Raw genomic sequence first — 12,130 nt, 5'->3', positions numbered from 1 at the left:
ACATTAAGTGCTTTTAGACATAATTATAACTCATAACTAAACTGAGTTCATGATCTTTTTATATAAAAGCATTAGAAAGGCTATGAATCTATTAATTTTTTTATCAAATACTTGAGTGAATTTTTGGTAATAAAATCAAGAAAGTTGGAAAAATTATATAGGAACTTCCTTCCTAAAATGCGAAATAATTTTGCAGGGCTTGCTTATTTTCGTTATGACCGACCCAATGTATTTCCTTTTCCTCCCTACCGTCGTATACATACAAGGTAACTAGCCGATCGACTAAAAAAAATCTTTATTATATCTATTTGATCGTTCCAAATGCCTTATTTGAATTGTTGACTCATAGCTTAAAAGATTTGTGATAAGCTTAATCTTTACAGGTGAGGATTTATGTCTTTATACTGTCGATGCAAGCCGATTGCTGAGACGGGCCACTTTGTTTACATACATTTTCGGCAGCAAGAAAATGTTGCTTTCTTTTGCCGTTGTTTTACACTTTTACATTCATTATGTCTCTTTAAAATGTATTGTTTTTATCCAATATATCGTTGCCCTTTAGTTTTAGTCTCGCAATTCACCTTGCTGTACAGCGACTAATAAGCATTATCACCTCTTGTCATTGACTCTAAATGATCCAGTTCTATCTTCTTGACTTGCCGACCATTTTATTTTATTTTTTAAATTTTTATTCACAGTCACAGTCATTCTGTAGGTATTCAGTCTCAGCTGTCAATGTCTGCTAAAGACTAAGGCTGTAACCGATTGGTATTCATTGTAATGTTTTGAAATTGAAAGGTTATCATTATCTAAACAATGGAATTGCTGCACTTTGACTTTATTTAATTTAGTAATAAAGCCAGTCTGCTAATATAAAGTTGGTAGCGTCAATTGCCAAGGACCTTGACAATTGTCAAATCGTCAATTGCCAAGGACCGTGTCAGTTCATCAACTACGCATGTGTACTTTTTACTGCCACGGAGTACCTTTAGTGTCACGAAGTGATGCATTGCCACAGAGAGATGTTATGTATTAATATTAATATTAATTAATACTCTCTTTTACTCTTCTTTCTCTCTCTGTGTCATTTTCTCTTTTTTTCTCTATCACACACACTCTCTCTCTGTCATTTTCTCTTTTCCCTCTCTGCCATTTTTTCCTCTGTGTATGTATTTCTCTGTCATCCCCCCCCCCCTCTCTTTCTCTCTCTCTCTATTTCCTCTTTTTGTTATGGACCTTGCCAGTTGGTAGATCATCAACTATTTACTATTAATGCCACAGATTGATCTTGTTGCACAAATGTTTTACGTTAATTATTCCATATTAAGACGATGAGCAGTATATTTCCTTTAAAATAAAGGAAATCTTACTTTTCTTTTTCAATCTAGGACATCTTGGCAGGGATTTGCCACTTCGTCCTGTTTTTTTTCCCCCCGCTGAATCCGAAATCAACAGTAATTTTTGTTTGATATTATTTTAACTCATCTTGGAATTCGTGAAAAGACATAAAAATTAAAAACAAATGCCAACAAGTGTTGACTTGATCCTTTCCACAAGGATTGACAAGGAATGAGTGAATGGCGAATGGAAGAAAAGAAAGTGACGGGGTTCGAGATTTGTATGCGCGCAAATCGAGGCTCAACTGAAATCACCACATGCAGCTGATTGAGGCCCGACTGAAATCACCACATGCGGCTGAAGAGTTCCAATTTGACTCCTTGGCAATTGATGAACCGTCAACTACCAAGGACTCACTCCTTGGCAATTGACACTTCCTATAAAGTTTGAGTTTTAAGTCGTTTAGTCCTGAACTTTTGTAAAAAATGACAGTCTAGAATTGCCTCGAAATCTAATTGACTTCAACACAAATTTTATTTTTCAAATTGAGTAGGACCTACTTACAGCTTTGCAAAAGCAATCTGAAGAATGAGTTTACAAACATTGATTTTTTGTTGTTGTGTAAGTGTAGTCGTTAGGTTGTTGACAATGATGGTTGTGTGTAGCTATTCATCCTCTTTTTCTTAAAAAAATTCTCCACAGATGTATTCGGCAAACGCAAAGATAGTCAAAAAGGCTGGTGAGCCTAAGCCCACAGATTTTGAGTCGTCTATCAGCCAGGTAATTTTTACTCTCTCTCTCTCTCTCTCTCTCTCTCCCTCTCTCTCTATCTATCTATCCGGGTACTTTGGCAATGATACATTTGAAGAATATCCTATTGTTTTATTAGTTTATTGAATATTTATAGGCACATTTAATAAAGCTTAACCCCCGATCCTCGACTGTTGTATAAATGTAACACACCATTCCGACCCCAATACCACGGCGGTGGTTTGAATGTAACACACCTTTTCCAAGTCACACGCGCGTCAGTTGTAAAAACGTAACACAGACCCGACCTTGATTCAGTAAAAATTCCATTATATAAATAAAAAGCCGTAGTTTGATATTATTAGTTTCATCCAATCAGCAAACAGTCTGTTTGGGTTGATTATGACGCTAGTTATTGACTTATGAAATGACGCGATCAAACCCGAGTGACGCTATGTCTTAGCTACGTCATTCAAACTTGCTAGGCAAGTACTGGGAACCGGTTGACCCCAATGCAGTAGAAGGGTTAAGTTTACAAATGACAGTATATAATCTGGGCACTTTGATAAATTTTCAAACTCAAAATATCTTGATTTGACTCAGTCAGTGGGATGGGACTTGAAAAAACATAAAATTTGATACCTTATTTGTTTCTCTACGACCTACGGTTCCAGAGTTATTTATATTTTTCTATTGAAATTTTTTGTCAATTTTACAGAGAGAATCTGTGATCTCACTGCTGCCTCAAAACCAGCATCTCGCGGCATCGGGAAATTTTGAGTTTTACAGTCAACATGGCCCACTTATTGTTTTCAGTAATTTTGTTTCAATTAAAAAATAAATGGCAAGTGTTAGGTATCATTTTAATGGTCAGAAAATAAGCTTTATTTTCATATAAGTCATTTTTATGGATGGAAAGTATGGAAAAAATTAAGGATAAATGAAAAGGGGAAACAATATGAGGTTTTTGTCCTAAAAAGTGGGGTTGATGGCGGAAAAAATAAAATAATGAGCGAGTGTATCAATTTTGATGAAATTTGGCAGAGATATTCTTCAATTAATTGTCTATCGATGTATGAAGTATAATTAAAATGTATCCATAATTTAAAAAGTTCTTATCATTCAAAAATTTATAAATTTTTATTACATAAGCTCTCTGAGAAATACAATCAGGAATTAAGAATGAAATACACCGTTTTGTGCCCTTTATAATGATACCAAAGTTAGTCATATAGGTTCACAAATAACGCCATGGTGACCAAAACAGTAAAGGGTCAAAAATAAAGTTCCAAAAAACGAGTTTCACCTTACAGTGAGCCTATCGGCGGCCACTGGATTGCAGTTATCAAAGTGCCTATATAATCTGGTTTACTCTGATGTAACCGTTTGAATTTTGTCTAGGTTATATAGAAGCAGAGTTATTCAATTTTTTATACTCTAAAAACACCCCAAAATTTACTATAAGAATCAACCTGAAACTAAGCTCCAGTTGACAAAAAAACGAAAGTGGATTCCACTGAAACACTGACGTAACTAGGCTAGGAGAATGAATATCGCTGACCACGGCAGTCCAAGCTGAAATTGAAATGGTGTTACTTCAGTAGATTTTGAATCGAGTGTGATTTTATGGAACACTCAAGGATATCATGGAAGCAGTTTCGATAGTTGAAAACGTTATCATTGGAATGGAAAATGGTTGAATTTTTTTTCTGATTTTCTACGTATCAAGGGAATTTTTTCATGAATGAAATTTTGTGGTCCACTAGCATTAAGCTATCTTTTCATTACAATATCTTCTAAATGCATTTAAAGAGGAAAACGGGAATAGTACCAAACAATAGAGCATTCAATGCCCTTTATTTTTGGTGTTTAGTTTATCAAAGTCTGTAACCACCAGAGATTCTGAATTTAACCAAGTCATGGTTTTAACTTGTACTTCGGGCTAGGGGAATTGTCATAAAATCCCTAAGCAATATTACAATTTTTCTTGTGTTGAGAGTGGCAGTCCTGTCCACATCCCAGAAAAATCCCAGTTTATGGTCACAAAGGCAAATGGGAGTGGATTTTTCAGTCTTTAAACTAATACAAATTTTCTTTTGCTTATCTGATTCTCAACATTTTGGTATCTTTGGATTCGCGTTGAACGACGCTTTATAGATTACATTAAGCACAGTCCAATTGGAATTTTTTTTACCACAGTACCTACCTACTAATGCAGTATTTATGGTTTTTTTATGGAGAAGTATAAAGTTGTTACCACTTATTTATTGTTTATTTGCCTGAATAAAGATAATAATAGTAAATTAAATTAATTGTAAATAATTAATGTTTGTCTTCCGCTGATTTCCAGGATTTGGGGATTTTTTATCAGTCATGATTGAATAGATCTACGTGATTTAGAGAATAATTCATGATGCACAGGCACATCTTCTAAAAGTTGAATATTTTATCTAATGCTTAAAAATATATGTTTGCTTTCCTGGTGTTAAGATTAGCTCAATCTTTGGTTTCCCTTGCAGGCACTCCTTGAGCTGGAGATGAACTCTGATTTGAAAGCATCCTTGAGTGAACTCTTCATTACTGGGGCTATGGTAAGACAATCTAGCTAAATTAAGTTGATCAGCTCTGAAACTGTTGAATATGTTCTATTTCAGCAATTTGAATAATCCTCATATTTTTTTTATCTTCAGATTTTATTTAAAAAAATAATTTCACTGTTGATGGTTGGAATTTTCACACTAAGTAATGTCATGGATACTGATGGTGTTATATATAGTAAGCAAAATTGTCATGATTTAAAAAATTTATTTCATTTGATTTTTGTTGCGATAGAATTATAGGTACCTTTTTGGGGAATAACGGTTCTAGAAAGAAATTTATTTTTCGTTGTCAAAAGAGTTCCTGTTTGACAGGGTCAAGAAGAAAGCTGGCCTCAGCAGTAGCAAGCTACTCTAATTGTAATCTTGTTGTATTTGTTGAGTCGTAGAACCAACATTGTTATATTTGCATTTTAGATAATTGTGGCATGAAGTTGATTGTAAAAGTTAACATGGTTGGAAGAAATTCAACCATAAAAATGTTTCTATATGTCTCGTCAGTAACAATGTGGTCTGTATGGAGACGGTGGTTGTGTGTTAGATCTGGTTTGGAGCGTTGACTCCAAGTAAAACTGTAGCTTGTGTTTAGAACATCAGCCTTATGTAAGCTGATCCATCACCAAGAGGATAAGTACGTGTTTTTAGTACTTATGCTTACAGTAGTCCATATTAATTTGAGTCAGTTGGGGTGGGGGGTTGGTCTAGTTTCATCCTATTTCTCTCTTCTATTGTAGTTTTTGCCCACATTCCTCTGTTTAATCGGGTAGTCTGATTCCTGTCTATAGATGCAGTGATGCCAAAACTCAGGTTTCACTGCATTATTTGAACATCTTTGCAGCAGCCAACCTACCTCCTATACATTTTAGCCCCAAGTGATCCAAGGGGCAGTCTGGAACTGTATTGCAATTAATAATTTTGTGATTTATGGCTGTATTAAATATTGACATTCGATTGTATAGGGTGGGATAGACCACGAATTGGAACTGGCTTTTAGAAATTCTTGGTTCTTTCGTGTTTTGTAACATTCAGGGAATGTAGAATGGTGCATTTTTAATAGTAGGTAGGACATGTCTCAATCTGTGGGCAACACTCATGTCTCCTGCTGAACTGATCCTTGTTAATCTTTTGGGGAATATGCACACAGAAAAGCTCTGGTAGGGTACAATTATGTAATAAATAGTGGCTGTTGGGTCTCCAGTCCACAATACATTTGGATTTTACTTATATAGTTTGATAATTGGGATATTATGGGCACAATATGTCCTGCTATTTTCTTTTTTTTTTCTTTGCAATTGACATTCAATTTCCTATTTCAGGAGGTCGACATGAAAGGCAAGAAGGCCATTGTGATTCTTGTCCCAGTTCCACAACTCAAGAAGTACCAAAAGATTCAAACTCGCTTGGTCAGGGAGTTGGAGAAGAAGTTCAGTGGAAAACCAGTTGTATTCATTGCCAAGGTTGGTATATTAATTACTAGAACATATTCTCTCCAGCTAGGCATTTCTTGCACAGCTTAGTTTACTTGTTGTCTATGGTTTCTGTAACAAGTTCGTCAAAACTTCTTAGCTGCTATCCAGGTGTGAAATCCGTACACTGTGACCAGTGTAATCCAAAGACCTATGTTGTAATTCTTTCTTTTTTATTTTTTTTTTAGTATGACACCTATTTATTGTCAATGGGGAAACCCTATCAGTCTTTGGTTAGAGGCCTCGAGCATTTTTTCAAGATTTGACTGGGGCCTCTGTAATTGGATAATTGACGAGGGAGATAACGACAGGTTTTCGTCGACATGTGCTGTTTTTTTTTTGTTTTTTTTATAATATTACTCTTTTTTAAATATAAACAATTTGAGGGGTGAACAGCTCTAGTGCCCTTGGCATCCCATTTTACATTTATTTGTTTACAGTATTGTCACAATTCATCTTTGTTTTTCAGAGACAAATTCAGCGTAAACCTGCAAAGGGAAGCATGCAAAAAAGACCAAGAAGGTATGTATACTGGTGTTGTTAATCTTCTACTTTTACTTTTATTCTCTCTCTTTCTCTTTCTTTCTGTCTTATTTTTATTATGATACACTCCAGCACAGTTTCCTCAAAACTTCAGGATATGCGGAAGTTCGTTGAAACCGTACATTGCCATAATGACTTGATGGCAGTGTGGTTCATTGGAATGGTCTTTGCTTTGTACCTGATAGATACCTAGTTCGAATGTCCACAAAGTTATGTGGCCTTCAGCAAGCCACTGCTCTGTTGGGTCAGACTGAGACAAGTTTCCTCTTGAGGATGGATAATGGGAACTTTATTATTTATTTCCTTTGTTGATTTCGTTGAGGGAGGTAACTTTAAACATGTTACAAATAGTTGATGTGTTTGTGTTGGAGGAGGGGTTGTTGTATCACATTAATTTACTGTTATAGCCAATCATTAGCAAATCATGTGCTTGTCATGGAAGTGATAAGAATAAATAGAAATGTTCAGTCATGTGTTAATGTCACTAATTATCAGTGGTTGAAATCACCGGGCACATTACAAGTTGACAGTTTTCAGTATGTTAAAGGCTCTCAGTATATTTTTCAATCCTGCTGAAGGGAAGAGGGTAATAACTAAATGTCTTTTTACTGGAGCCCAATGTTCAGAAAGGGTTGGTGGATGTGCTCGTCCAGAAAATCAGTTAATTTTTGCCTTCTGAATTGGCAACCCTGATAACCCTGTTGTTGATTTATTAAAAAATTTTCTAGGTGATAATACAGAATACCGTAGAACGGGGATACTTTGCACGAATTTCAACTTTGAGATTTAATAAATTCTATTTAAATAATTCATTTCAGGCATTTTTTGTTTTTTTCTTAGGGGTGGGAGGTAAAAGTTTAAATCTACATACTTAAAAAGATTAAATATAGGTTATTTTAGGTGTAATGAATTTTTTATTGAATATTTTCAAAAATTTCAAAATGGGGATACTTTGCACAAGTCATAATATTGAGTTTAAATCAACTTTAATCCATAATAATCAATAAATGCCAGTCAATTAATCTTTATTCTTTGGATCATTTCTTTGGTGGTTGCCATTCTTCGTCGCTGCTGTCGGAAACTAGCAGATCTAAGTCTACATCTTGCTCTGTCGAGACACATGTTGATGCATCCGAATCTTCCGCACTGGTATCGGAATCATTCTCTGGTTGGCAATCTTTGAGAGCTTCAAGTTCAGAATCATTTTCTTGTAAATGTAACAATCCTTCAGGGCCCATGGATGAAGTTGAGGCGACAGGGGAAGAGGGCTGAGTATTTGAGTTTGACGTAGAAGACATCAATTCTTCTGCAGAAACAGACTTTCCGGGCTCAACGTTAAGTCGCTTTCGAGCACCATTGCTTGTTTTCCTTCTCTGTCCTGGGGTGTATTTGAATTGTTTCAAATATTCAAGTACTGCTGGGGACACAGCTCTGTGTAGATTTTCTTTATCATGTTCCCCAGAGGCTGCAAATTCCGGAAATTTCTTCAAGACCAACTGCTTGTTTAGAGGATAGATTCCGCAAGCACGAAATCCAGCCACGAGGTTGTCACGGCCATGCATGCCCAATGTATTCATCAATTTGCATAGAAGAGATGGGAATTTCGCCTTGTCCAGAGACGTTGCTGTTGGCTCTTTCATTTTGTACTCCTCCATGATTTTCCGCCAGTGTCTTTTCATCTGTCCGAAATACGATACATCTAATGGCTGACATTTGTCAGTGCTGTTTGGTGGTAGGAGAACAAAACGAATGTTTCTCTCAGCACAAATGTCCAAAACTTTAGGGCTCAAATGAGAACTTAGATTGTCCCCAATAACAACTATTTGTCCATCCTTTCGACGAGCCCAAGGTAAAACAATAGAGTTGAACCATTCCTCGAAGTGTTCGCTGTCCATCCATCCACTACGGGTGCGACTGTAACGAGTGCCCTTAGGACCCCCATCACACCACGAGTTCCACAAATGCTGCGACTTGTATATGACATATGGCGGAAGTATTTCTCCATCTGCTGTACCAGCAAACATAACAGTAATGTTTCCTTTCGAGTGATTTATTATCCTTTCCGGATATTTTACACCTCGTCGAAAGATGCATTTTTTGAGACCAGGCTCATCAGCCAAATTGGTCTCATCATAATTAAGAATATTAGAAGGATGTATGTCTTGAAGTGAGACTGCCAACCGCTCAAAATATTTGTCAATGTCACCAGGTTCAACGCCAGCCCGGCTTCGCTTTATATTTTGGCACATTCTCGTTGTAAGAATTTCATGTCGTTTGATGAAAGATGATATCCAATCAGGACCAGGAATATTGTTTTTAAACTGAGGCACAGTCCTGTTGATCTTCTGTAGGTATACAGAAACCATAACACGAATGTCAAACTTTTCCAACGGCATCCCATAGTCTGCACATGTGACCAAGTGTTCGGCAATCTGTTCTTCTTCCTCAAAGGAGAAAATAGTTGGTCGTCCACATTGTTTCTTATGAGCACCTTTGATTTTATTATATAATGTTCTGAAGGGTATATTATATCGTTTGGCGACATCTCGAACTTTGTCGTGTTTGCAGTCATTGAGTGCTTGAATAAGAACTTCTTCACTATAGTCCTTATATGACCGGCTTCCGGGTTTTCTTTTGTGTACTCTCGGCATTTTGGGGATACAGGTACTGCTGAGATCTGGAGGGGAATACAAAGATGAAACAGAGAATTAGATTCAGATGTACCAGTAGTCTGCTATAACATACCTGTAATATTGAGATGTAGAGTAGTAATGATGAGATGACTAAGTTCTGTAGAATGAGATATGACGTAACAGGTGATTGAATTGGTTAAAATATACATTCAAATCATCCTAGGGGAACAACAAACAAATCATTAACATATCTTAACCTGGGGCAACATTGCACACACCACTTCACATGCTTTCAAACACAGGGGCAACTTTGCACAGGCCACTCATCAGGGAACCCCTAGATTCTGTCACACATCCACAAAAACATGTCTATTTAATCATATTTTCTATTGATAAAGAGGGGTGCTGAGGTTAAATGAATGTTAGAAATATTCTAAAAAAGTAGAAGGTTCTGCATACCTTGGTTTCGAAGAAATAAAGGTTGGTGTTTTGGCTTGGTTCTAGCACCTGCTGGCTGATATCAACAAACAATGAATGGTGAAAATGGCAGCCAATGGTATTTCCAGCATTGAAGAGTCAGTATGGTAATCATTGTTAACTTCCTTCTTCATTAAAAAGGACATTCGCATTTTAAGTCATATTTGTGCAATTTAACCCCTTAGTGCAAAGTATCCCCGTTCTACGGTATGGTAGAAAAAATGTGGGACGTTAGAATGAGTTTGGGGAAACTACTGGAGTGTAATTTGTCATTACTGGGGTTTTAAAATTAGATGGAAAAGGGGAGTGTGGTGAGACCCATGATAATGACGATGCGAACTGTGCTTGTGATGATACACATCTCAACGATGCTATTATATGTAAATTTCCTGGACAAAGAGTTTACCAGTTATGCATTCACTCTCCAATGTGTAGTCATTGTTTTGAGGAAAACAAGGTGCTTGTATGCCATCTGTCATTTATCCGGGATTTGGACCAGCATGGGTGTGGTATTTTTATTAAATGACATTAATTAATGCAATGGAACATTTTTTGAATCGTCAACGATTGGTGATCAATAATGACGACTGTCACTGTCTATAGCACCAGTGCTGCCTGGTGGCCATGGGTCGGTTTCAATTCAAAAGTTGTCAAATAGAATCTCACACGGCCTAATACTACATTGATTTTGTCCTCGTGAAAAAGAAAAGTTTTTTTTTCTCCTTTAGGTAAAATAAGATAAATGGTTGAGTCTCGATTCTCTGTGTGGCCAATTTTGGTCATCTGGTAGTCCTTGGTAGCACTGTTTTTCTGTGCACTAGATGGCAGCAGCGATGAAATGAATTCTTGGTAGGTTCTAATTGGTCTGTAACAAAGTGATCTCTTTGGCAATGGGTAGGAATATTTTTGCTTGTTGGTCTAACAGTATGAGATAGTGCTGAACATAATGTTGCCCATTTTACTAGATTTTTATGTATCAAGCATTGTCAACTGCTGATTACCGGTATATGGACTTAACTTAAAATGGAATTTACTTAAATGTATGTCTTTTGAGTTTTTGTTACTGATAAAATACAGAGAAAATAAGCTTTGGCCAGACGTTTATGTTATCCAGAAATTGCACTATAATTTGATTTGTATTCTCAGTACTGGTGGACGATGAACAAACCCTGTGTATAAATTACAATTTTTAAATGCAATGACCGATATGGATGAAGCATGGGTTATTTACCCTTGCTAGGGTGTAGTGTATTTTTAGGACATTGTTAAAAGGGTAAATTCTGATTTGGCAGAGATGCCAATTAAAACTTTTCACTCTGGTCGAAGGAATATCAAGGTCGAGACTGGAATTTTTGCATACCATGGCTGCTAGATGATCGCAGAACCACGAAAGATTGTAAGACCACCATGGTTATTGCATTGTGGTCGGTTTCTTCGTATGACAATTTTTTATAAAGCTCTCTCACCAGTCTTGCCATTTTTTTTGCTTTTCCAGTCGTACACTGACTGCTGTACATGATGCCATTTTAGAAGACCTGTGTTTCCCAGCTGAGATTGTTGGCAGGAGAGTTCGTACTAAATTGGATGGAACCCGCATCACCAAAGTACATCTAGATAAGGGTCAACAAAACAATGTTGAGCATAAGGTAGGAATCAAAATGAATTAATTTTCCTTAGATTTACTCACTCAGGCAAAATTTCAGAATGTCTTTTCTCCTGAATTTATCACTTTGGAGATGTCGGCGTCTTAATCAGTATCATCGAGTAATCACATATCATTTTCTTAATAAGTTTCTGAAAGTGTCAAGTTTTTTTTACATCATATTGCCCCAGATTGTTAGACCACCTATGTGTAGGCCTGTCACTGATTATAGCCTACTTGAGTGATCTTGTTGACCCTCTGGGTCAGTGGGTCCACACTGGAACATGCTCCAGCCAATTTCTTCTGCCCCTTTTGCCTTTCCCAGAGTTGTCAGCTCCTGGGTTTTGTTTGTTTTTTTATTGTTGTTATTTTTACCACTTTTGTTTATTAGACAGCAATCCGACTTTAAATATTGTTCTGCTCCTTCATTACTACACTGCTGTGTATTTTTATTCCTCTCTCTTGTACTCAATTCTCCCCTCCCCTCATTTATAATTGTTCTTTTGTTTCAATTTTTGTCTATGAAATCCAAACATTTATTTATTTTTCGTTTTTCTCCTCCACAGTTGGATGCCTTTGTATCTGTGTACAGGAAATTGACAGGCAAAGACGTGCTATTTGAATTTCCAGAGTTTGTTTTGTAATGTGGGAAGTAATAAATATATTGAAAATGTACAAATGTTA

General features: G+C 36.4%; 2 protein-coding genes across 4 annotated transcripts in view; one reads left to right on the top strand and one right to left on the bottom strand.

The window, feature by feature from the left end:
* LOC144963169 (small ribosomal subunit protein eS7-like) overlaps nucleotides 1–12,130 on the top strand; it is a 174,632-nt gene extending 162,502 nt beyond the window's left edge. Inside the window, exons 1-7 of one of the 3 annotated variants that reach the window (XM_078896889.1) lie at nucleotides 219–266; nucleotides 2,041–2,118; nucleotides 4,608–4,679; nucleotides 6,002–6,142; nucleotides 6,621–6,673; nucleotides 11,300–11,450; nucleotides 12,013–12,130. In XM_078896889.1, the coding sequence (XP_078753015.1) occupies nucleotides 2,041–2,118; nucleotides 4,608–4,679; nucleotides 6,002–6,142; nucleotides 6,621–6,673; nucleotides 11,300–11,450; nucleotides 12,013–12,090 (573 nt within the window). In that variant the 5' untranslated portion in view covers nucleotides 219–266 and the 3' untranslated portion in view covers nucleotides 12,091–12,130. Of the gene's footprint in view, nucleotides 1–218; nucleotides 384–2,038; nucleotides 2,119–4,607; nucleotides 4,680–6,001; nucleotides 6,143–6,620; nucleotides 6,674–11,299; nucleotides 11,451–12,012 lie in introns of those variants that run through there. The other 2 variants (XM_078896891.1, XM_078896890.1) reach the window with 2 other exon arrangements.
* Nucleotides 7,718–9,471, bottom strand: LOC144963168 (uncharacterized). The gene has a single exon (XM_078896888.1). It carries the CDS (start codon nucleotides 9,343–9,345, stop codon nucleotides 7,732–7,734), a length of 1,614 nt encoding a protein of 537 aa, XP_078753014.1. The 5' UTR covers nucleotides 9,346–9,471; the 3' UTR covers nucleotides 7,718–7,731.

This window comes from Berghia stephanieae, chromosome 1, assembly GCF_034508935.2.
Source record: "Berghia stephanieae isolate SIO BIC M18660-M18661 chromosome 1, UCSD_Bste_1.3, whole genome shotgun sequence".
In the NCBI taxonomy this organism is placed as follows: Eukaryota; Metazoa; Mollusca; class Gastropoda; order Nudibranchia; family Aeolidiidae; genus Berghia; species Berghia stephanieae.
The sequence above is the reverse complement of the archived record's forward strand: the minus strand, read 5'-3'. Positions and strand labels throughout refer to the sequence as shown.